At 40.5% G+C, this 27,065-nt stretch overlaps 1 protein-coding gene across 1 annotated transcript in view; it reads right to left on the bottom strand.

Annotated features, from left to right (window-relative positions):
- Window positions 1-27,065, bottom strand: part of ATP8A2 (ATPase phospholipid transporting 8A2) — a 546,329-nt gene that overhangs the window by 142,767 nt on the left and 376,497 nt on the right. The window contains exons 28-32 of the mRNA XM_090028654.1: window positions 12,703-12,777; window positions 8,575-8,697; window positions 6,825-6,903; window positions 1,812-1,873; window positions 1,459-1,515 (exon numbers count right to left, since the gene is read on the bottom strand). Of these exons, the coding sequence (XP_089884780.1) occupies window positions 1,459-1,515; window positions 1,812-1,873; window positions 6,825-6,903; window positions 8,575-8,697; window positions 12,703-12,777 (396 nt within the window). The remainder of the gene's footprint in view (window positions 1-1,458; window positions 1,516-1,811; window positions 1,874-6,824; window positions 6,904-8,574; window positions 8,698-12,702; window positions 12,778-27,065) is intronic.

Below are 27,065 nucleotides of genomic sequence, written 5' to 3'. Positions count from 1 at the left end.
TTCTTTTCAATGCAGGGAGAGCCCAGGATCAGGCTTCTGGAAATAAAGCATAATGGGATCTAATGCACGTGTCACATGACAAGCTGTGTGATTGTGTGGATCACACATTAGATCCCATGGCTCCTATACCTGCATGTGTAGAGCGGGCCTATGAAAGATTTTTAAATGGGATAAACTGAGGCAGTGAAGTTAAGAGACTTGGTCAAGGCCATTAGGGGAGTCTATGAGAACAAGGTCTCAATGGCACAAGCAGCCAGAATTCCTTCAATCACAAGCTTGCACTCTGAATACTAGACTGCATTGCTGTGTAACTCGATTGTTGCTCTGGAAATAAGAATAAAGTAGTGCAACACATGTTACAGACATTTAAAATAGACACAGCTTCTATCCTAAGGATTTTGTAACTGTTAACACTTATGAAAGTGAGGAATACTGAAGGGCCTATAATTTCAGATGGGTCTTGTTTTTAGTGTGCTGAATTTCAAACAAGCCTGAGAGTCAGGATGTGGAGGTTTCGCGCTTCCTGAAAATCAACAGACTCTTTAAAAATGTTTTAAATTGGGAGCAAAAAATGGAATAATCCAAAATTTGGGTTTTAATATTTCTGAATATTAACATTTTTTAAAAGCAAAAAGAAATTGAGAGGTATTCAAGGCAGAAAATCACTGGATTTGAGAAGGGAATTGCTGTAGATTCAGTCACCATGGAGTATCTACCCAGTACTGTAATTTGGGATGGCTGACCATGACACCAGTTTAGAGGGGGCATTGGAGTGGTGGCTGTCAGTATAAGCTGGGCTGTAGAAGTGGCAGTTGGTAGCTGAGAATGGGACACCACGACACCAACAGCCAGGGCAGACAGATAGCAACACAGCAGCAACAGCCAGAGTCCCCAGGGCAGGTAAGATTAATCAGCCTCCCCACCCCAAGCTCCCCAATGCTTGGGCCCCTCCTAGGGAGGTTTGTCCAGGGCCCAGAATCAGTTATGAGCACCTCTGGATCTACCCTTTGGACAGCAAAGGGTTATCAGTCATTTCAGTAAATGACACGAGTCCCTGAAGTGCAGAGAATGCATTCAGTTTTCAACTATCCTCAGATCTAACACACATCTTTTGGTTCACAAAAAGTGACAATATTTGGAAAAAAAAAAACAAAGAGAAAACAAAACAGGCAAGTATATAAACATAAAGCAAAGTTTTAAACCAAAACCACTGAAGTTAATGTTTTTCTTCCCTATTGACTTCATTGGGTTTTGGATCACACACTAGTTGCTCATTTACTGGACACCTTTTGTTGTGCATTACTTCCATATAGCGTATGTAACAGGTTATGTTCCCAAGTTATTTAAGTAATTACTTAAGAAAAACATTTCTGTACCTTTTTCATGTTCAAAATATACAGTGTGCCACAAAGAGATATAGCTAAAAGAATAACAAAAAAGATGCTGAGGAATACTTACTCTAGTCCATGCTGTGGTTTCTAAACCAGCTTTCAAGCAAACAGTAATGACAACATACTACAGAAAGAAAGAAAATGAGGGAAAATTATCTTTTGTATTTATGCAGAATAAATTTTCAACTCTCCTTTCTCCTAAAATTAACATATACTACTGAAGACAATATTTTTAGGAAGTCTGGTGTATCTAAAGAAGGGAATGAAAAGAAAAATGAATGATAATACTTAGCACACATGTAACTTAGGTTTGATTTTGATCATATGCGCATATACCTTATTTCTGATTTCTACCAGCATCACCTGAAACAATTATAATATTCACTGTAATGGCTCAGATACAACTTGATAGGAACTTACAGTGTAAACTATGTTTCCAACAAATAAATAGTCTATTGCTTGGCCATTTGTGAATGCAGAATCTGAAAGAGAAAGCAAAAAGTTTATCACCAAACTTAATGATCTGTATGTCAACAGTCTGGAGACTTTTAAAGGAACAAACTGGATTTGAAAATCTCTCCTGAAACTCTTTGCAGAGTGCCTAAACCTCTCAGAATTCTTTACACAGCTGTGTGAGGGAAATTGGTAGCAGAGCAGTTGTGTTAGCAACAGCTTCAACTGTTATATGCTCAAAAAGAGCACACACAAGACCTGGTGGTTAGAAGCTGTTTTAGCGAGAGGGAATGTTTGCCAGGCATTACCATACAAATTGCCAAAAGAGAGCTGAGGAATTTCACCACATTCACTGTGTCATGGTGTATTGCTTTTTGACACCTCTATAATTTTTTGTAATAGCTATTCCTTGGAAATAAAGTTGTAATATAAATCAGATGATTTGTAGCCAATAGGATTGATTTAGAAAGGGAGAAGCAAAAATGTGTCTGCAATGGGTACATGTAATGCCTAAAACATCTTAAAGGGTGTTAGTGTATTAACTGAAAGGCATTCAGTCTTAGACACACCCCTCCTCTAGTCAGAAAGTGTGCAGAAGGGTGAGTACACGTTAATCTATCATCCAAAAAGGCCAACCTTGGCAATACTTCAAATGTCCATTTAGTCATTCTCAGTCTTGTTGAATATACATGGAGGCCTATGAAAAACACATAACAACCATTCAAATGCCAAATGAGCTCACGCTGAATGGAACCTTTCAAAACATTCCCCAAGCATGATCACTATTCATAATTTTACAGGGTTCAAGTTGCTTAGTTATACAACAGTCTAGTGGAAAGGGACCCAGAACAAAATTTTGAGCTGGATCCCATGAATAGCTAACTACTGCAAGTGGCACCACTTTACCAGACTGATTTGAAGGCCTGGACTTTGTATTAGTAAACTGAGATCATTTATTGATATAACTTGGCCTTTTACACTGACCTCAAATCTCATTTAAGAGGCAGCAGTGGCTCTTTTCAGCATCCCTACTGAGCTCTGCTGATATAGCTCTATTCTGTTCTTCAACATTCTGAGTCTCCAAATCTTGGCTCTCTCTCTCAAACTCTATTGTGCTTATTTTAATCACTCAAAATTTTTGTTAAATGGACAAAACTATTAAAAGTTTGATTTCACATGTGCATTAAAGTGTGATCTTTCCAGGTAAAAAGACATTTGCAATCACTCAGGGTATAAACAGGTGTAATGTTTCAAATGCTCTATAACTCCAGGAGTCTAGACATACAGGTCACTTAAAACTGGCTTAAACTTCCTGAAATGTTTCAAAAGCACACTGGGAAAATCAAATACTACTGTGAGCCAGTCCTTCGTGAAGTGCCTCAATCTTACGTGGGGACACAGAGCATTCTGTACCTAGTGCAGGGTGGGCAAACTGTGGCCCGTGGGCCAATGTGGCCCGCCAGGCTGTTCTATCATGCCCATGGGGCCCCTAAAGCATTTAGAAAATTAATATTCATCTGCCCCTGGCTGCCTGTCCTGTGGCCCTCGATGGCTTGCAAAAACTCAGTAAGTGGCCCTCCGCCCAAAATAACTGCCTGCCCCTGACCTAGTGTCTGGTCAGTGCTCCAGGCACCCCAAACTGTGTTGTTCTTCACCTTTGCCTCCCCTCCCCTCAAAGAACAAAAAAAAACAAAGCAAAAGTAGAACCACATGCAGGGCAAGGGGCTGCTCTAGAAGGCAGGCAAGACTGTACAGCCCAAACCTTCAGTCCCAGCTCCCCCACCAGCTAAGGCAGGCACACTGTGCCATGGGAGCAGAAGCAAAGACTAGTTTAAGTCCCCAAAATAGGTAAGAATCTTACCCCATTTCCTGCTCCTCTCAGCACCTGCTCCATCCACTGCAGCACCAGGTAACCAGAGTCTGTGTGGCTCCTGGGGGCTGCATGCCCCTGGGGGCTGCATGGGGGCCTCCCAAGATCTCTTTGTCTTTCAACCCCTGCCTTGAAAGCTGCCCTGCTAATTTCACTTCCCTGCTAGACACTCCAAATGACTCCGGCACAGAGTTAGGGGGGAGGGCTCGCCAAGGGATGGGGGAGTTGTGAGGCTTGCTCCACCCCTCACTCCAAATGAGCCTGGCACCCAAAAGTCCAGAGTCTTTAGGTAGGAGGTGAAACTGATAGTACAGCTTTCAAGGTAGGGGTTGAAAAGTCACAGAGATCTTGGGGGACCCTCAAAGTACACGATCCTCCCAAGAACCAAAAGCAGGAGACAAGCACACACCCCAAACCTGGCCACCCCTCCACTTCTCCCTGGAAGGCACAATGGTTTGGTTACTCCTGCACTCTGGATGCATATCAATTGCAATGTAATGCCTAAAAAGGTGAGGGTTCCACTTAGAAACCTTAGCAGTGTACATCTGGACACTTTTGTCCAGGGACAACTGTGAACTAGTTCCCAATCAATAACATTCTTGGAACAGTTCAGGTGTTATGTGTGTCTGTACCTTCACAGTCCAACTAAAGTAGTTACACGGTGTACCCTGTCCCAATTCACTGCCCAATCACTATGAAGAAATTATGCTAAAGAATCAACAGGGGTCAGAATCTTAGCTCATTTTTCTTCTTCTGAGTCTGTTATGCCATGACTTGGCACTGAAGGCATCTCAGGTCCCTTTTGGCTTAAGCTGGCTATGGAGCTAGACAAATGTAACTGTCATATTTGCTGAAGGTGCTGCATGATTTAAACCTGCTTCCGAATCAGCTTGGTTAGTTTCTTGGCATTGGCATCTGTATCACCTTAGTGATTTCCCCACCAAACTCACCTGTCCTAACTTTCTATTAGCTTTGCCTTTCACCTTGTGTAATCATTGCACCAGTGCAAAATCATACCACTCACATTCTATACCCATTTTTCTCTGCCTTTCACTGATCTCGGTGAAAAGAAAAGTGCAGGGCAATGGAGAATCAAGACTTTTCTTTCCAGGCATTCCTGTTGATGCCACAATCTGCTTACTTGAGTGTCTGTTGTTTCAGTTTACAGTGAAAGGTGCTTATGTACAGACGTACTGGTTATCATGGATCAAGAGCAATCCTGCCCAGTAACTCTGACTGTGCTCTACTCTGGTTCATCATCATGGGCATACTAAAGTATTCAAGTAATTTTCAATATAATTATTAGATTTGTTTTAAATATTGTAACATTACACTGAATTTCGTGACCTTACTCTGGAAATCCTGGGGTCCTAAAATAAAAGATATTCCTGTTAATGGGGCAGATCATCAGGATGTGTAGTTAATATTTATCTGTAGGGCTATCTATACAATTGCCCACTCTTCAAACATGTGCACTCTGCATCCAAAGGAACTCAGGACATTAAAGAACATCCCAGGACAGGTGAAATATTTTGTCTGAAGCTTTAAAAACTCTTTTGACCTAGAATACAAAGACATTTGAAAACTTTGTATTCATCTCTCTTTGGAGAATAAAAGGAACTGTCTGCCCAGATTTAGCATAATTTTTCAGACAGGGAATTCTTGCTATCTGAGAAGGAGGAATGTTCTAGTCATGCTATTGCATTTGCTCAAATTAAAGCTCTTTCCCTTCAAATGAGCACTTGGACTTAAGTTTAAATTTATGGACAGAACAAACAAGAAAAATAAATAAATAAATACATTTTCCTTTATTGGAACCTCTGGGGAAATCAATCCACAATAATTTATGGCTAAAAATAATACTGAATTGTTATGTATATTATGTATGGTCAAAAATAGGAGTAATCCCATCATGGGCTGGGTGAGAAATAGTTTTCCTGTCCTGTCAAAATGTTTTGAGAGTTCAAAAATTTCCTGTTTCACATGTGAACTAAAACAAAGGCCCTCCAAAATATTCTTGAAAAAAAGACAGACCCACCCACGTGCAGTCAATCACTCAGCAGTTATGGCATTCACCTGGGTTGAGAGGCATGCAGAATTCAAGGTCTTACTCTAAGTTAGGCACATAAGTAGCTTGAACCTGGCTCTCCCCACTGCCCAGATGAGTGCCCTAACTTAATGAGTGCCCTCAAAATTATTGGTTATTTCAGGGTCACTCTCACACTCTCTTTTCCTGCCCCCTCTCCCACCTCTCTTCTGCCTCCTTCCTCAGTTAGAACCTCTATCCTGGACTACCAAAAGTTTAATACTGAGTTTAAATAAATCTGCATTTTCTGATGGAAATTCACTTTGTTAAAAAAGTACTAATGGTCTCTTGAGTAGATAAGGGTAGCTTCAGTATCTCTTGATCATTTACAGCATTCTGTAACAGGTTATGTACAACTTTAATATATCAGGTTACAGGATATGAGATCTAATGACACCAGTCTTATCTGGTATAGCAAATCCTATTTGCTGAATAATACAAACTCTGGACTGGATCCACTTCCACCAGAGTCGATTAAATTTTTCCACCAATTTCTCTGAGAGTTGGTTGAGGACTTCTCTCTGAATTACTATGCATTTGGGTGGCAATTTAGGAAGTGGCTACTGTAGAATTTAAAAGACTTGAGAAGATAGAAGGCAAAATGTTACCCTATTGTAAGGATATAAAATGCTTAAAAATAGACTACATTTATACTATACTACAATAAACAGACTATAAAATACTGTGCAACATGCAACTCTAGGAATGAATACATTAGAAAAGGAAAGAAAATAGACTTTTTGGCATGGAACTAAAGTACGTCTCAGAAAGGCTTATTTGGTCATACACTTACTTAAGATTAGGTCTGGAAGCCACTATAAGGAAGATAGCCATGTCAAATGCAAGGAGAGTGGCTTCTGAGAGTTGGGGTTGATAAATGGGCAAGTCTAGCAGCTACAGCCTGCTGAAGTGCCCATCATCATTAGATTTCCTAGAACATATTGTGACCTCCAGCTCTGTAAGCACATTGGCACTCGTAAGACTCAACACCGCTTGCTAACTTTAGAAATAATGAAGCACTTACCATGTTCCAGCACTTTCAGTGGAAACCAGAAGAGAATGAGGGAGTGTATCAAGGCATTGATGCAGTGACCCCAAAAAACCTGAAGGAAAGCAAGCCAAGAACGTCAGGAGGTCTCCAAAACTCCTGACCTCTCTTTAACTCCCAACAAACACTTCATTGTGAAGTTTTGCTGCCGAGTGCAATATTTCTCCTAAACTGGAATACTTAAACTTTTCTAAAATGTACTTCCTCATTCACTATTTATCTAATTCCTATCATACCACAGGACAACACTGCTTTGACTGAAGCTTTTTTCCTTCTTTTAATATATTTAGCTGCACTCTGCAAACCTGTTATGACTTAACATATTCACTATAACAAGGGCAAATGGATTATACACTTTACTTAAAAACTCTGCTAGGTCCTGATGGTAAACAGGATGGAATCAGTAGAACAAAAAGAAACCTTTATTTTCTGTTCTCTCTGATCAGAACTACCTTAGAATTTTGCTTCTTGTCAAGATAATATTTATTTTCACATTAAAGAACAAACACCCCCCAGAATCTGAAGTGCTTGGGTTTCTTAATCTCTTCAATGACAGGAAAAATAAAGTCCTCTTAAATTTTAAAAGTTTTCTAGGAGGTGGGGTGGTGACAATCTATCAGCAGAAAACACAAACCTATGTGAAGCTCATCCAGCTTCTCTAAAAGTTTTACATAGGCCATATATTCTAAGTTGAGATAACTGAAAGTTGCAAATGCATGTTTAGTTATGGATCTAACCTGAATGTTCCACAAATTCAGGTGGAACTAGTACCAGGCCAGGTACAGACAGTACACATAAACCAGTATAATTGACCATTTAAACCAAACAGAATTTCAGTGCACATAGAGTGGTTTATGGCAGAACCCAGTCTAAGATAGACCTGGGTCAATGTGGTATCAGACTTAATCAATTTAGATTAGACCAGTATATAGAATTTCTGTACCAGATCCTCTACCAACTCAAGTTAGGTTGCTGTCTACCAGCCCCCTAGGCTGCTTTTCCCCTCCCTCACCCCCACCTCTGAACAGCTCTCAGTGGGGTGGGAGGAAGAGGGTAGTAGAGGCTTCTGCCCCACAGACCCGGCTCTGGCTCTCCCAGAGCCAAGCCAGGAAAACTTCTATCCCCAGCCCCACCTCCTGCCAGCTGTCAGCTACAGCCAGGCAGCAGGGGGTGGAGGCGGCAACCAGCAGCTCTGCCACATGGACCTGGCAGCCAGTCAGGGGTGGCTCGGCCACTAGCTGCGCTCAGCAGTCTCCAGCAGCCCAGGAAGCCCACTGGGAGGCGTGCAGGAATGGTCCCAAACTGTTGGCCTCAACCAGTGCAGACCCCCCACATGCCTCCCTACCCACTGACGGATGATCATATGCTCTGTTTGCTCCTAATTTATGCCACTTACAGAACCCTGCATAAAGTTGATTTTGAACGATCATACGGATTCTGCCTTGGGCTTTTTGAATGTCTATACCTAGTCCCAGCATTCTAGTTCAGATCACTTTTACTAGTTACTGCTCATAAAAGTTATTCTGAAACAACACAAAATCCATGGAAAGAAACAGGCCGCAAGGATAATCCTGATTTCTAGGGTACTACGTGGACAAAAAACTGGAGTAGCACAGTAGTGAATAAGGTCTTTAAGGCTGAAAAAAAAGCAACTGCAAGTCACATTTACCACTAGTTTTCTTTAGAAAAGAAAAATGGAAGCAAAAAGCAGAACATGTTCCCTTACCCGTGTGTTGAATCCATCTGCATTTTGAGTAATTTTGTATAGCTGGGGAAATCTAAGCATGCTCTCTTGTGTACATGATCGCTCAAAGATTCCCAGAGTGAAAGGTGGCAATGCTGTGAAAATCTATAAAACACCCCCCCACAAAACACCGATTAAAAATCCTTATTACCTCTGTGAGTCGGTCCCAAATAACATTCCATAATAATTGTGAAATCCTGGTCTGTGGAATCCTGGTCTCACTGACTTTAGTGGAGATAATTTAATTTTTAGTCAAACCCAAGTTTCAAATATTCATAATGTTTATTACTTTACTTAAACTAAGTACAAAAAGAAGGTATGATGGGTAATTCTAACTCTTACTGTCCATGAAGAAGCTTAAATGAATTGATTAGCTTCTCATATTATTAACCAGCTAATCTAGTCTTATTAAGATTGAACTAGGGAAAAGAAAGGATGGTGCATACTGTATTTATTGGCTTAACACAAGCATCTTTTACTCCAAAATTAGCACTCCAAAATTGGGGTGCATGCCTTAAGTGGGGAAACTGACTTCCTGCAATTGAAGCCATGTAACTCCTCCCTGTAATGCCGGCCAAGGACTAGGCAGGGCAGTGTACCCTTCAGGGTCACAGTTAGTATTAACCATGTTGCAGCCACTGAGCATTAGAAATGTATTTCTAAAAGTGCAGCTAGAGACTAAGCAACACTGAGGAGTGGGGTCTGCCCCTTCTGCCTGGGTGCAGCCTTCATTCTGAACCCATGCTGTTGCAACTAAGATTTTGGAAAAAAGTTTTTTTTCTTCATCCTTCCATCCCAAAACAAGGTGAGTTATTTAAGGCCACATACTATGTGAGTAAACATGGTGCTTTGTAGAAAAGCTTTGCAGGAAACTAATTTAAAATACAGTTGCAACTATAACCATGATTATTTTTTTCATTTGTTTTATTAGAAAAAATGTTTAAGATATTAGATGTAAATGTACAAATAACACAAAAACCTCTAGTAAAAAAAATAAAGACCATTCTGACTTCTGGGCTTTTTCAATCTCTACACTTAGGTCTGGACTGTGATAGAAGTAAACCAAGTCAAGGTGTCTCTGACACTACATGACACTACAGAACGCTCAAGCTACCAAGTACCAGGATATGACTACACTGCATACGACACCAGAAACAGTCTAGCTACAACAGCACAGAGCTCCACAGCCAGGGTAAAATTAGCTAGCACTGGGTGCCATGTTGAAGGGCTAGACTGCTTACAGGATTCAAGTAGCTCAGTAATCGTGTATCCTCATACAGCACTACACAGTCTCTGTAAACTAGTACCAGAGTAAACTAGCGGGTTTGAGGAACCGCTACAGAAAAAGAGGTCAACATTTTGTTTTTGTGCCACCTTTGCTTTTTTGGCAAGGCTCATTTGTGAGATTTATAGAGCTCAGAACTTCACCCAACAATTATTTTGCTCTGCATGTATGTATTTCTGCTATAGTAGCTACAGAAGATGCTTATGCTGTAAATGGCAGACAAGGTTCTTTGGGTGAATCGGATATCTTTTATTAGACCAACTTAAATAGTTGGAAAACAATTATTAAGCAAGCTTTTGGGTTCAAAAACCCTTTGTCAGGCTAAGGAAGTTCAGCAGTTGGTGTGTGCTCTTCCTGGATAGGATGAAATGTAAAGAAGCCAGGCTGGGCTGGCTTTTTTTTATTTATGCTGCAAATAAAATTTATATATAAAATGCATCCATAGGCCCGAATCAGGTTCAGCTTCCTGTTCTATTAGGAGTTCAAGGGATCCAAAACTTGACACTAACTTCCTCAATGATCATGGGCAAGTGACATAGGGCCACATCTTCAAAGACATTCCACTGTCTAAAGATACTCATAGGCACTAAGTATTATTTTCAAAAGCATCACTAGGCACTTTGCTGCATTGCTAGGTTTCCAACTACTTCTATAAAGCTGTCCTTCAGTCTTTGCTGCCCATTTCTCCATCTGTAAAATGTGAGTAAAAGTATTTGCTTACCTCCTACAGATGTATGCCCCAGTGCCTGCCTCCAGAGACAACCATAGCAGGATGTGGGGCCCAGGGCAAAATCAGCCTGTGTGGAGCCCAGAGGTGGGGGGGTGGCAAGCGACCAGATGCGAACCTGGCCTAGGTCCATGGGGCCCCCCAAAGCACAGGGCCCAGGGCAGTTGCCCCAATTCACATTCCCTAGGGATGCCCCTGCCTGCCCCATGCTGCATGCAATACACGTGGCCAGTGAAGCTTAGCCTAGCACACAATTGTCCTGAGGCTTGCTCTGTACCTGGCATACAGGGCCCACATGGGGGGTGTGCTGCCTATCTATGGATGCCATAAGCTGAAGGTGCACGTGGCACAGGAGGTGCATGCAGTACTGTGGACCAACCCCCTATGCTGCCTGACCTGGACTGGCCCAGGAGTCAGCATGCATGGCCTGTCCAATGGGGTGCCACATGTAGCATGCACCCCATACTGCCTCCCTATGCTGCATGAAGGACTTGTGGCAGTGGGTCCAGCCTGCATGATGCACAGGGCCAGTATGTGTGGTTGGTCCAGTGGCCTATGGGTCCAGATGCTAATTAGTAACTGCAAGCACATTTTCTACATGAAAGTAAGCTCTTTTCAATTAGTCATAAAGCAATAAGCCAGATAGCTGAACTGAAAACACTCATGTGAGGGAGATGAGAGCCAAGAGTCTGAAATGCTCCATGAAGATTCACTTGGATTCAGGATGTCTTCATACGTTTTTGAAATTTCTGATGTCTTACTCAGGAATTGAGTTTTTGGGGCTAATAATTTTTAAAAAATCTAGCCCTGCTGATTGACAATGACATTCCAACATTTATCAGGGTAAGTTCAGAATTCTCATTCTACAAGCCCTAGCCACACTTAGCGATGCAGTAATATAACCAATGTATGGAAAGAGCATTGGAAAGAGTGGAAGAACTGCACTCACAATGTTCCCCTAAAAACAAATCCCTTCAAGTTATTGAACATTTCCCACAAATGGATCTGACTTTTAGTGTCTCTGTGGACAAAGTGAATTAAAAGAAGACCTAAATATCTATAAGGTAACATAGTTAATTATTTTTGCACTACTTTTAGCACATGTATAGGCGTTAATATACTTTATCAAAGGAAGTTAGGTTAAAAGATATAAACATTAATGGGTGTAAAGGAGAGGGATGTATTGGGAGGACTGCTTGATATCCAAGTGAAGAACACTGAAAGAACCAATAGAGTGGAGAATATCTGATGTAAAGCCTCAAGAGAAGAATGGAATACCTTGATGAACATCAAGGAATGTAAGATGATGATGAACATCATCGTCTCACCTCTTCTTGTCTAAAAAAGTAAATTTACTTAAAACAAGTAGTGTTAGAGATAATCTGTTGATTTTTTGTGGGTTTCACCTGTGTAGTCTGAAGGCATTTACAAAATGTCTACAAGGGAGAAAATTCCATATATTTTTATTTTGGCAAATATGGTGGGCTTAGTCAAGGTTTGCAGAGCCAGACCTTACTCTGGATCTCAATAATATCATCACTAACAGGCAAAGGCAAATTGATAAGGCCTAATTTCTATAGGACCAGGGAACAGAATGTATCTTTAGCATTAACTGTGTAGGACAAAGACTAAAAAATGGCTTTCCATGAATGAAAATTTGCAGAGCTCAGAGGCACAACCATAATAAAATGAACAAATAAAGGACAAAGTAAAATGATGCAAGATAAATACATATTTATGTTGACCAAGAACAATCGGTAAAATAAAATATTTAGATATGAAACAGGCCAGAATTATTTTTGGAATAGAGGTAATTTTTGAATTACCTAAAACTACAGAGGGGTAATGAAGGCATATTATTAAGATAAATGTCCTAATATTTCAAGGCACTCTTCCAAATACATTTGCTGTGATTAAAAATAAACATCCTGGGTTTTTTATATCCTTCTTCTGGGGCAGACCAACAAAGCTCCTAAAATGTATTTGCACTTCTTGATATGCATACAGATGGTTGTCTGAGATAACTGCACAGACATAAACAACAATGGAATGCCACCGAGGTTCTGCGGGCTATCAAGCCAAGACATGGAATACTTACCACGTTGTACAAGCCGATGCACCATCGCTCAAATAAAATCTGTCCAGAAAATCCATTAACGAATGCAAACCAAAGCTGAAACAGAAGAAAGTTACACAAAGATTTAGATCAATATTGCACTAAATGTTTCCATGAACTGAAGAGGAGAAGGATGTGGAATGCAGACCACCATTTGGAGACAGCTGCTAAATGTCCTCTAAAAATAATTATCAGTTCTACCATGCAGTTGGTCTCTTTTAAAGTCCTGTGTTCTATATATAGAGCTACAGTACTGCTTATTTAAGTTTAAACACTGAGGTGATGGAGCAATTTATAGTATTTGCACCATTACGCTAAAAAAATGATTACTGAAACTATTTAAAGAGTGTTTTGTTACTGGCAAACTATTAACATACAAAGTTAGAAGCTAAACTGGTTTCCATCACAGTTGACAAACACTGAATGTTTTCAAGGTAAGTGTTATGATGGATGATCTGTTTGATTTGTAATGTATCATTTCACACTACTGGGCATCACTGCCATAACTCTAAGAAAACGTCTTAGAAGCCAGTGAATCCAGCATGCTATGTTGCTATGTGCAAATTCTACCCTGTACTGTTAAAGAGCTGGTTTCCTAGACAGTGCAGGTATCCACCATTTGCTTAACCATCTCCTGACATATTTACATTTGCCATTTGTATGGTGCACACAAGGGGAAGGAGAGAGATGAGCAGCAGTATCCATATCCTTTAATTTCCATCAACAGGCCTTTTATTATATCAGTCCTTCCAGCAGCAACACATATACTCCAGACCTCACCCTCAGAACCCACCACTCCCAAACCAGACTCCTCACCTGTCTTGCCCAATGAAAAACTGTCCCTCCAAGTGCATCTCAGCATCAGAACCCACCCACTGGTTTCCTGCCCATAGCATTATAGACAGGATTGCAAAGAACTGAGATCAGAGGCCCGACATGAAAGTGGAGCTGGCTCAGGGATCTCAAATGCAAAATGAAAGCCTCTTTTATTATGATGGCATACAAACACTTTGGCCCCTGGCACACTTTCATTTAATGGCATGATTGGATCTGATCCTCATGATCTGTTGAGGTCCCTTCCGACTCTAGCATCTATGAATCCCAAAATTGCACCTCCTGCCAGAGGTGCTAGGGCTGACAACAAGCTACTTGGAAGCCTTTGAACCTGCCAGAGCTAACCCCACTGAGGAATTTAACCCTCACACCCAGCAGCTTCAGTGGGGCTGCCAAACATGGTGGATCAGAGGCTCCTGGTGGGGGGAACTGAAGGGCTTTCCCAGCCAGAATCTTTAAATCGCAGGCATAGGCTTTAGAGTCCCTGGAGGAAGTCCTTCAGCTGCCCCTGGCAGCAGTCTCTGATTTCCATGCCTCTTCTTTTCCTGTGCAAAGCAGTCCCAGGCCAGATGGAGAACTAAGGCTACCCTAAGGTCCATGCCAACAATGAGCTGATGGTTGGTACCTGCCTAGGGCAGTTCTGGGCTGGTTGGAGACCAAGGCTACCCGAGGCTGGGGCTAACGATATTACTGGCAGGCTGGTTGGAGATATAGTGCTGTCTAGGTCTGATTCCAACAATTATCCACCCCTAACAGTCCCAGTGGGTAGACATGCCACATGCTCAATTTGCTCAAGGTGCCACACATAATCAGCCACAAAAATGTTCTACATGACATGTGGAACACTTTTATGGATGCTTTGCCATTTTATTGTACCTTAAATTGTGTGCTTGTGTAGTACCATTGTCATTATAGTGTGATTAACACATTAATTACAACACAAACATAGTATGTGTAGGGAGCCTTTATTTACTGAAGCATATTTACATAATATTGTCAATGATCCAAATATGAAGGCTCCTTTGTTGCATTTCACTATAGCTATGAATGAAGATCCTGCACAGTTCAAAATACAACAGCCCATCTGTCCACTCAACAACATAAGCCCTTGAAAGCAAAACAACAGTGCTCTGCTCAGTCATCTAGACTCCCCTGGGGCAAACTCAACTTCAAGAATTTAGTAACAAAACTCATCATGGGTGATTTCAATTATTCAGACCTCTCATGGAAAGAGCACTTAGCAAGATCTGATCAGTCATGAAGCTTCCTCACTTGCATTGATAAGCTCTATCAGACTCAAGAAGTCTACGGGCTGACAAAGGGTAAGGCACTACTGGATTTGGTCTTGGCTAAAGGAGACGATCTAGTGAGCGACCTGATGATTGAAAGGAAGCTAGGCAACAGTGATCACGAGATGATCACTTTCTCTATCCATTGCAAGGCAGGGAAATCAGTCAGCAGAGCTGAAATCCTTGATTTTAGGAAAACTAACTTCCACAAGCTTAGGAGTTTAATTGCTGAGGCCCTGAGGGACCATGGTCCAATAGGGCCGGGGGTCCAAGATGAATGGTTGTTCCTGAGGGATGCAATCCTTGGAGCACAAAGGAAGTTCATTCTGGCCTGTAGGAAAGGTAGCAAAAGGGCTGGGAGATGCCCTTGGCTCAATAGGTAAGTCATGGACGGTCTGAAATTGAAAAGAGCAACTTAAAAGAGATGGAAGTTGGGAAATACCACCAAGCAAGAGTACAAAGCAATTGCCTGCACCTGTAAGGAGAGAAGTAGAAAAGCAAAGGCAGAAACCGAATTCAAACTGGCAACTGAAGTCAAGAACAATAAGTAGTCCTTCTTCAGATACATAGGAAGTCAAAGAAAAAACAAGGGAAACATTGGACCCCTGCTGAACAAAATGGGACAGCTATCAACTGATGCCCAGGAGAAATCTGAACACCTCAACGATTACTTTGCATCAGTATTCCACTAGTCCAACCGCAATACCCTGCTTGACAAGATGATCAGGGCAGGGGCAATCACCTACCAACAGTTGGCAAAGATCTTGTGAGGGAATATCTAGAGAGGCATCTACAAGTCAGCTGGCCTGGATGAACCTGAGAGTACTGAAAGAATTGGCCAACATCATCACATGACCCATGCCAAAATTATTTGAGAACTCTTGGCACTTGGGAGAGATTCCAGAAGACTGGAAGAGGTCCAATGTGGTGCCTATCTCCAAGCAGCAAAGGAAGGAGGATCCACGGAATTACAGGCCATTAGTTTGACCTCAATCCATAGAAAAATCCTGGAAAAAATGATGAACAAATCCATTAGCAATAAGCTAATGGAAGGCAACATTCTAATAGACAGCCAACATGGCTTCATTGTGGGCAGGTCATGCCTGATTAACCTCATTTCCTTCTATGATCAGGTAACATGTCACCCGAATAAGGGAGATAAGGTTGGCGTCATATACTTGGACTTCAAAAAAGCCTTTAATTTGGTCTCCCACGACTTGCTCATGGTAAAATTGGAGACATGTGACCTTGATAACCCAATGGTCCAGTGGCTACGGAACTGGCTCCAAGGTAGGACCCAGAGAATAATAATAGATGGAGCTGTGTCAACACGGTGCTTGGTGACCAGTGGCATCCTTCAGGGTTCAGTACTCGGACCAGTGCTTTTTAACATGTTCACTTCATTAATGATTTGGACTTGGGCGTTAAAAGCAGAGTGGCAAAGTTTGCAGATGACAACAAATTATGCAGGACTGCAGTCACACTGGAGGATAAGTTGGGGATGAAGGCTGACCTGAACAGGCTCACAAGGCGGGTGGATCAAATCTGATGATGTTCAGCACTGAAAAGTGTAAGGTACTCCAACTGGGGAGAAACAACTCACAACAAACTTACAGGACTGGCAGTGCTACACTTACCAGCACCACAACCAAAAGAAACCTGGGGGTCTTGATGGACAATACAATGAACATGAGCCATCAATCCAATGCCACAGCCAGCAAAGCAAACAAAACATTGGCATGCATCTACTGATGCACCACAAATAAGACTAAGGTTGTCATCCTCCTGTTTTAGCTGGCCTTGGTGTGGCCACAGCTGGAGCACTGCATCCAGTTCTGGGCACCACACTTCAGGAAGGATGTGGAGAAGCTTGATAGAGTCCAAAGGAGGGCTAGACATATGGTTAGAGGTATGGAGAGCAGGCCATATGATAAGAAGCTGAGCGACACAGGTCTGTTCAGCCCAGAGAAGAGAAGACTCAGAGGAGACTTGGTGGCAGCCTATCAATATATAAAGGACACATATCAGGGAGAACATCCATTTACCAGGGCTCCCCAGGGGAAGACTACAACTAATGGTCATAAATTGCTAGAAGACCACTTTAGATTAGACATAAGGAAAAACTTCTTTACGATTCTTTACAACTATGAAAACTCAAGTGTCCAGGGTCTGGAATAGACTTCCTCTACAAGTGGTACAATCATCTACTCTGGATATCTTAAAAAAAAACCTCCTGGATGCTCACCTTGCTGGAGTCATCTGACCCCAACAGTCTTTCCTGCCCAACTGCAGATGGGCTGAACCTGATGATCTCGAGAGGTCCTTTCCAGCCCCTAACATCTATGAATCGGCTACAATGTCATCACAAGGGACATACGAGTCAGGCCCTCTTTGTCATGACTCTAGTACAAAAGCTGCCACCACCACCAAGAAACAACAAACACTAACATAAATCTGTATTTTAGATTTCTGACAATAAAAAGGTTTTTCCAAAAGGGAAGAAACCTAGAAACCTGCAAAATATGTAACTTCCAAAATGGGTAGAAAGAGATCAGTGTAAAATGGAACAGATTTTCTTTTCAGAACAGAAGCATCACTCATCTCTTAACAGTAGCTTCCTACTCTGTAAAACAGGCCCATAAATGACCTTTTAAAAGTTTATATAGCTGCAACTTAGTTAAAAAAACAAGGTGAGAATTTTCCAAATATTTCTTAGAAAAGGATGACTCTGATCCTGCTAAACAAATGTTATTTGGAATATTTCACTGGATTCCTTGGACTAAATTCGTATCAGATGCAGATGCTAGAAGCTTTATGGGCAAAATCAAAATTTTATGAAAACGCATTCAACCCTAAAAAGTATCTTTTATCGGAATGATCCTATGCTGGATAATCAAATCCACTTATTGCAAAAGCTATTTAGATGCGCAAGAACCAGAGAAAATATAGGCTTTGTTTAGAAATGTGTTGATGTTTTAAAATTCAAACATGACTTAGTTTTCTTTTTGGCAGGATCCATACAGGTAAAATTAAAGCAAAGTGAGAACATTCTACATTTAAAATGCTTACACAACCTTACTTGCATTATGCTCTTTGTAAACACAGGACAGGGATGTTATGGTTATGAAGCACCGTAAATATAATGCACATGCTGTTTTTTGTAAGATTTCACCACTATCAAATACCAATCAATGCAACAAAAAAAATCATGATCTCTTGCCTTGATATTCTAATGTCATGGACCACAAATCATGCACTCTCAGTGTAAAATAAATATACAAATACTGGTATATCTATTTTGAAACTGACATAAGCCATAAATTGTTAGGTGTGTAGTTTGTTAAGCACTAGTTGTTTTCAGAGAGTCTTTTTAAAGTCAATGGAAAAAAATCTCCACCTCAGTGTTCTTGCTAACAAGATGCACTAAATCCATTAAAAGCCATGATTGCCCATGCTCGACTCAGACTTGGTGAGTTAGTAAGAAAACTTGCCAAGTCTGCCTCACTTGCCAAACTCCTGGGGTTTGCAGTACTCAGTGCTAGTGCTGCTATGAGCAAACAGACACAAGGTTATTAAATAGCTTTTCTGGGTTGGAAAAGAAACCTTCCTTTCAATTTAGCTATTACCTGGTTGCCAAAAAAGCTGGAATAACTTAATTATAATTCGGTTACAAAAAATACATGCAAGGAATTTCCAGGTTTGACTTAAATGCAAGGAAATTTAGATCTAATACTAAAAATCCAGGATGACATATTATTACCTCATCTTAGTATGGCTGATATTGCAGAGACCTCAGATAACTGAGTAATGCAACATACTACATGCATTGCAGTACCCAGGGAAAATGAAGCATGTTAAGAACAGAGATACAGTCTATATTTTCAGCCTTAAAGTGTGCCTACATTCATTTTTTTCCAAGTAATGCTCACTGCTGAAATACTGTTTTCCAATTGGCTGGTGGGCTTTTGGCTATTAGGGAATCAGACCATCACCTCAGCCCAGAGGTCAATAATAGCTAGCAAATGGGAACCACTTTCTCAATACTAACTCAAGCTGAATGCATGCTAAACATTCAGAGGTGAAAAACACAACAGTCCTCTGCCACATCCTGAGTCCATTTGCCTCCTCTGGAGTGTATTTTAAGAAACTAGCAAGTAATATTAAAAAAAAATCTCAATCATTTAAGTTTGAAGGTAATTTTAATTGCATTATTGCTTATGCATAATTATTACTGTAACACTAATGATTGAAATAGTATGAACTAATTTATTTAAGTGCTCTAAGGCACTGGGATGGCAAATCATCTATTCTAAATGTGTATATTTATGATGTCTTGATAATAGACAGCTTAACGAGTACTAGAGATGTTTTCCCAATCCTGCTAAAGGGCATAGAAAGCTAATGTAGTCAGGGTATCAACAATTGCCACAGGCACCAATTACAGCCAGCCTGGATGCCTTTACTATACAGAGATAAAGTTAAATTCTCAAAATATCCTCTTCTTAGCACACATGTTTTGCAGACTCTTACCACATAAGCTCATTTACAGTTTGCCTAATAAAGCAGTCTTATATATCTCAGATGCAGTTCATTAATAATGCATCCTGATTAAAATCCTCTTGTTACGGGTATCTCTCTCCATGCAAGTCTCTTATTCCTGCTCAAGTGCACATAGCCCTAAAATAATCCCTTCATTAAAGTATGTACGCTACCAATTTTATAATATACGTAGAGACCCTTTTTAATAAGATTTGACAGAGTAGGCAAGGGGACTTGAGCTTCACTTCACTTGCCAAGGAATAATTTTTCTTGATATTTTTTTCTTTGTTTTTTAACTGCTAAGAGAAAGGAAATTGTTTGCCTTTCAGGAGTAAACGCATTTTTCCCTAATGCAACCTATCCTAAGCAGATATTTAAAATTTAAAACCATCTCTAACTTTTTCTGCCAGTATCCCAATTATTCAAAGTCTGTTTTTGTCTTATAAATCACTATACATCTTATAGCAACGGATAGTAAGATAAATAGCTTATAGGGTATAAAAGCAAATATCTACAACAGAAGTTTCTTATTTTTTTTAACACTAATTTATTAAAAATAATCCTGCACAGACATTACTTCTTTTAATAGTGACTTAATTTCAGGCCTATATATTAGCTATTAAAATAAGGCGGATCAACTATCCATTCTCCTTTGATTAGCAACACTCAAGGTTCATTTCTTTTCCCCAAAAAATGTGTGGCTTATATGCCTTCTTTTCTAAATACGAGTACTGAACAACAGCAGCTACCCCTGAACAAAAGACCTTACAATACAGTCAAACAATATGATCAAAGAAAGGATGCAAAAAGCAAAGATAATGCTGGGGAGAAAACAGAGAAGAGTAAAAGAAGTGAGCTTCCCCAGTTAAATAGATTTGTGCAGCTTAACCGGTCAGAATAATTTCAAACAATTAACTGACATCAGCAATCTTCTTTGGCTATCTATATGGTGGTTATCATTAGGTAATACTCTTGCCTTTTGGTCCAAAAGCAGTCATTTCAAACATTATCTCAGGATATTATACCCACTGCTATAATACTCAAGGATGCTATACAATTGCAGGGGCTACCTAAAGAAAGGCCTTAAATGGAAGTCTCTTCTGATGATCTTTGGCATTAGCTTCCTAATCAACATTCCCTCTCTTAATATTAAGAGAGGGGTATAACAAAGAAACAAAGAAAGAGGTATTATGATTCATATAAGCATACCCAGCCCTGTTAGTGTATCCTAAGCCTAATTTTCTAACACAAGTATCAACATAGGACATATAAATTCTATTTACATGATCAAATTAGCAAGCAGGTGCTTCCATTCTCATTTTAAATATCTATTGCAATTATTGGGGCACCCTGGGGTGCCTTAAGACCCTTTTAAGGATGCCACCTACTGTTAGGTGTGCAAACATGATTCACAAGATAAACCCAAAGATTTCAAATAGAAACCCTAGTATGGGGCCAGGGCCAGAAGTTACACATTAACTGGTTTAAGTGATTAGAAATTGGTTTAAACATGTAACAGAACATAAGTTCATTGCATATAAACCAGTTTCAAAATGGCTGAAACTGGTTTAAGATAAACCTGGTTGAAAGTGGCATCAGACTTAACTGATTTAGGTCAAACCAGTTTATGAAACTTCTGTTCCAGACCACTTCTTGGTTCAAGTTAAACCACAGTTCCCCCGCATCCCAGCATGCTTTCCAGCCCAGGGTTGTGTTGTGCTGTCTGCTCCAGAATAGGAAGGTTGGTGTGAGGTCCCTTAGACTAACCTGCAAAGACTAGATCAATTCAGGCTTCGGCTTTCTGAACGTCTGTCCCCATCCTAAAAGGCTGCCAATCGTTTATCTAGCATAATGAAACCAGATTGAGATAAGTCTGGGATACAGTCGGAGATAGAACACTGCATGAACCATTTTTTAAATACCAGTTGGTAGTTAGCAAGGCTTTTAGTACTGTTCATTGCGTTTCAGGACAGTCGCAACCTAGATTACTGCCTTCTAGTACTACCAGGATTCTTTTGCAAAGAAAAAGGTGTGGTTCTTAGTCATTAGCAAATATCCACTGCAATGAAAACTACATTGCCACCCAAAGAATTGCTATTATCAACTGTATTTCGCTAACAACTGCTGTCTACCAGAGTGCCTCCGTAACAATAAAAGCAGTAACTTTCTACAGGTAAGGTCTATTAATTCCTTTCTATAAGTTAATAGAACCTACATCTCTCCAGTGTGTAAACCTCCTAGATTGGAACTCCGATACATGAACAACTGTATGACTGACCACACCTCACAGAAAGACAAATACATATTTTATGTGGTTTTACTAATGTGAATTGACTGGTCTTTTCAAAATTAAGTGGTATTTTTCCTACAATTTTCTAAATGCTGAAGTGTTTTTCACAGATTTGCTCCCTGCTGCTCAAATAAAGGAATATATAGCAGGCATAAAGCTCAATTACTGGATAAGCTTATTTTTTTTACCTCAATACTGTAACGGCTCTTACTATCCACATTTGTTTTTAGCATTTAATCAAGTTTTTGCTAAATATTTAGTATCAGATAACTATGAAAAATGTGCATTTGTTACATCCTTAAATCAAAGCAAAGAAAGCAAGGTATGAAGTAGAGAGTTAAAGATGTATCTGAAACAGGGACGTTACTATTATCCTAAACAGCAACTATTGCAGGGGTGAGGTGGCAGGGGAGGGGGTGGCAAGTTATACTACTGCATAGTTGCTTTCATGTGAGAAAGAATTAAGATTTTAACTCCCCCTGCCTCCCCCCACCAAGTTATACAACCGCATAGTTGTTTTCATATTGGAACAGACCAAAGGGCCATCAAGTCTAGCATTTAGCCTTTGACAGAATCAAATCTTGGATGCATCAGAGAAGGAAACCAACAAACAAACTAAACAAATATTATATCTAGTCAAGGGGTTATGCATTTGGGGTCCACAGGAACTTGTATAAAGCAGACTGACTAAAATATCACATTTAGTTTTCTTGTTGTCCCAGAAAATGGTTGCAAGGAAAAAGGAGAAAAAAAAAAGACTCTCTGTTATGGATACCTATACAGTCTTGTAAAAAGAACATGCTGGTACTTGAATTACCAGGTTAAGTATCTATGGGCTAAAATCAATGTGGGATCTATTACAACCCTGTACTGGATTCCCTTCCTTGGTGAGTGTGTGGGAGTGTGATTATAAATATTATAATGTGAAATGCTATACTAAAAGGAAGTCTTTCCCAATTCTGATCCTGTATAAGCCATCATTTTATACCCTAAAGCATAGGGGAGCACTTCTACCACCACTCATCTGTGCAATATACTGCCCCAAATGGCACATTGGTTATTACTTCATTTCTTCAAACTATAGCTTCCTTTTTCCCCTCTTTCATCATAGTTGGCTTAGAAAACAGCTACCCATCCAAGTAATACATTCTTATTTTCCAGGGCTTGAGCACTGAAGCGTATAATAAAAGCTTCTTTGAATTGAGAAATAAGCATATATTAAATGCTTCTTAGAATCCAGAAGTCAGCATCCCTTAATGGTAGAAGTGGTCAGGCCTGGAGGTAATGCAATAATGATGGTAAAAGGACAGTTTAGAAGTCGGTACCTCAAGATTTTTGCTTTTGTATAATTGTAGCTATTTGTTCCATATATGTCCAGGCATCAGATACAAATCCAGAAAATGCAACCAAATTATTAATGAAAGACAGAATGATAGTACATTTACAACTGTACATATATTTAAAAGTATGTCAATTTTTGGTCTTATTAGGACTCCATTTGATGGCACTAAGTGGTATAAGAAAGCAATGGTGGGGGAAGCCTAGTATAATTTTTCCTGCATCCTCTAATTACTAATGATTAGAGATAGTGCTAAGTGGATAGGTAAAATAAGAAATCCATTGGTAAAAATGAACATGAGGCCAACTCCTACTAAAACACTATATGCATCTGAAACCTGAGTAGAGTTGACGAGGCATTTCTCTATACCAGTATGCCGGATTCTACAACTGTTACTTTGTAAGAGTTTTGTGGGATAAGATATTAAAAATCAAAGTCTTTTGGGCTCTGCAAGGCCAAAGACATCCTAACATCTTTAGGAAGAGTACTAATTAGGTCAAGTGTCCTTGGACAAAACTTATTCTTTCCCAGGCTGGTGCACAGTGTCCTGATTAGTGGTGGCCATCCAGCCTGAATGTTGCTACAAGTGGGTGATGACTGAATTAATTCACATACTTACACAAACATACTTTTGGACCCTAGTACCCGTGTATGCCCTAAAGTGCTTTGGGATCGTTTGGAACGATGCAATAAATAAATTCAAGATAATACTGAATTAGCATGACCGGATAGAAAATTGAAAAACAAGAAATAAGCCATTTTGATCTTAATGCTTAGATTAAAATGTGGGCAATACATTACATTACCCAAGTTAAAATAGCAGCTTCCTAAATAATAAAGTGCGTGGCTTCATTTCAGGCAACTCACGGAAGAAACTGATGGCAAGTAAAAGCTGCCATCCAGCAACCATTTTCCCATACAAAACCCTTCAGCTGTTCCTCTCTTCAGCATCATTGCAGAAGTTTCTTATAAACCCAAGTTCACAGCATTTACTTTTCTTGTCATCGCATCAAGGAATCCTTCAGTCACATTGCAGAATTAAGTCTATAGGAGCAGTTCTGTAGCAAGGTCGTTTTAGGTCTGGAACAGCAGTCCCCTCAGGATTCCCTCTTATGGTGAAGTGAACTGCCAGCTTTCCCTTGCAAGTCACAGTTTTTTTCATGAAACAAAATAAATTTCAATTTTTGTAAGCCCTAGGATAAGAGCCTTAACAGAAAGTTTAAATAAAGTTTTCTGACTGCTTGGGACCCAATGAAAATAGCAAAATTAACAGCAGATAAGCCAAACCACTAAAGGGAGGCACAGCTTGGCTTTTCTGTCACACTTGACAATAATAAACCCTTACATTGGTAATCTCAAGATCAGCCTAGGATTCTCATTACCTGCAGCTCTATTAACAGCACAACACAGAAACAGCACTCTGGTCCAGAACCACAAAGACACATAAGGCAATTTAAAAGTCCTTAACACCTCCTACCTGCTCTGAACCCTAGGCTTGATCATGAATTAAACAGTTTTCCTGGTGGCTGGAATACAATATAATGTGGAGAAGGGAGCCTCTCTTAATACCTGCCACAGAAATGACAGTTTCTTCCTAACCAGTACTAGGTGTTTTGTTTTGTTCTTTGTTTTTAATTAAACACACCTTTCCTCTATTCTTCCCTTCCCATCACTCCTCTGGCCTTAAAAATATTCCAGTCTAATACTACTAAAAATCCCATTTTTTTCTTGTACTTTGACCGGCAAAAGCTAAAAGCATTTTCAATCCCAAACAAATCTTTTTCCCAAAATACACAGCACACTGTAAGCACATGCAGTCATTTCATCAGCAAAATATTTATTAATGTACTTTTCACTATAAAGAAATTATGTTTTAACTTGTTTATGGAAAATGATAGGCTTTCTTTTGCTGCAACACATAAAAGTAAATTCTTAATGGCCCAAATATTTGTGTGCACACTATGTTTTCCAAAGGAGCTGCACTAAATTAGACAAAGTGCCTTAGACAAATTAAAGAAGAAATTTAGAAGCTTCAGATATGATAAACACATCTGCGCAGTTCCTGAACTCTCAGTGTAAATCTGCAAGATTTTAATACGGGGCTTTGGGAATAGAACATAAAGTACAGGACATACTACGCAAAGGAAACAGCGTAGGCACTGTTTGAGTGAATCCCATTACAAAAAGAAAATCAGGGCTAGTTATTGACTAACAGCAGAATGACATGCATTAATTTCCTACAGCCGGTTGCTTTAGCTTCACAGCACTTCTCAGGCAGGTTTTTGCCAGAGTTAGTTTACTTATGCATCAGTCTTTGCCTGCTGGGCACAGAATGTGTCAGTCTCTCCAGAGGGAGAAATACCTCATAGTAAATGACCAGCAAATTGCCTTAGAACCTGGGTCACGAATATGCCCTCTAGTTTCCAGAGCTTTTCACCAGGTTCGGTAAAAATATATTAGACGGGGTGGTTATTCACAGTGAAAACCTGAGCTGACATCTGAGGTTAGTTACAAGGAACTGGCTTTACAAAGAATTGTATTACCTAAGCTGAGGGCTCAATAATAACTCTGCCTGTGAATAAAGATACATTTACTGCTTTTTTCCAGTTGATATCACATGGCATAAATAAAATTATAAAGCAAAATCAGTGAAGCTTTCTTTTAATTTGTTTTTAAATTTTGTCAGCTGTACGTAGAACTAGAAAGATACTGTTTTATATAAAAAGTATTAAGCCCCCAAGCTGTATGAAAAAGGCAAAGTCAAAAAATATTTCATTGCAAGTCAAAGTGAATTTATGTCCCGGATAGCACTTTAACATGAGCTGGAGGACAAAAGGCTAGAATTTGCCTGGACCTTACTTTATGAAGGGAAGGAAACAAGTAGGCTTATTAAAGTAGTCGGATACTATGATTTAAGGACCTGTTTGGAACAGAAGAGGCAGTCTTAAAACTTACCCTCTGCCTTTGCATGGCCTTTGTAAGCACCGGGCAGAACTGGAGCCCTCGCAAATAAGGAAGAGCAGGACTTATTCAGGGAAAAGCCTAGTGAAGGGGCCAAGCAGGGCTGGGTAATAGACAGAACTATAGCTCAGTGCTAGCCAGCTAAGCTCATGGACAGTACTAAGGAGTCAGGGAAATGGAGAAAATATCTCACGTAGAGGTCTTAAAAGTTGTGCAACTAGGACAGGGCAATCCAGATGCCAAATGGGTGGGGGCAGGGGAATGGCTATAATGCTGGCTGCTGCTGTGCCTGCCACAGTCATATGACTGTGCCCATGACATGGTGGCAACTAGAAGTTGCTGCTGTCCCTCTCTGTGGCAGCTGGCCCAGGCACACAGGCATGGTGGTACACTTCTTTTGTGAAGTATGTTCTCTCTGAACACAGGAGAGCTGTATAGATAGTCTTCTCCAGTTTTGGGCTCCACAATTCAAAAAGGATGTGGAGAAGCTTGAGAGAGTCCAGAGGAGAGCCACGCGCATGATCAGAGGTCAGGAAAACAGATCTTACGAAGACAGGCTGAGAGCCATGGGACTCTTTAGCCTGGAAAAGCGTAGGCTCGGGGGTGATCTGATGGCCACCTATAAGTTTATCAGGGGTGACCACCAGGATCTGGGGGAACGTTTGTTCACCAGAGCGCCCCAAGGGATGACGAGGTCGAACGGTCACAAACTCCTGCAAGACCGTTTCAGGCTGGACATAAGGAAGAATTTCTTTACTGTCCGAGCCCCCAAGGTCTGGAACAGTGTGCCAGCAGAGGTGGTTCAAGCACCTACATTGAACACCTTCAAGAGTAAATTGGATGCTTATCTTGCTGGGATCCTATGACCCCAGCTGACTTCCTGCCCTTTGGGCAGGGAGTTGGACTCGATGATCTCCCGAGGTCCCTTCCAGCCCTAATGTCTATGAAATCTATGGAGCAACTTCATTCTACGAAGTACATTGGCTCTATGGGGCTCTGTATGAACAATGTGTGCCCCCGGAGGCTGGTGGGGGGGGGGGCACAGCTAGCTCCCACAGGTGGTGGCAACACTGTCGTCAGCAGGAGTGTGGGG

Source organism: Crocodylus siamensis, chromosome 1, assembly GCF_052110815.1.
Source record: "Crocodylus siamensis isolate JL-2025a chromosome 1, ASM5211081v1, whole genome shotgun sequence".
In the NCBI taxonomy this organism is placed as follows: domain Eukaryota; kingdom Metazoa; phylum Chordata; order Crocodylia; family Crocodylidae; genus Crocodylus; species Crocodylus siamensis.
The sequence above is the reverse complement of the archived record's forward strand: the minus strand, read 5'-3'. Positions and strand labels throughout refer to the sequence as shown.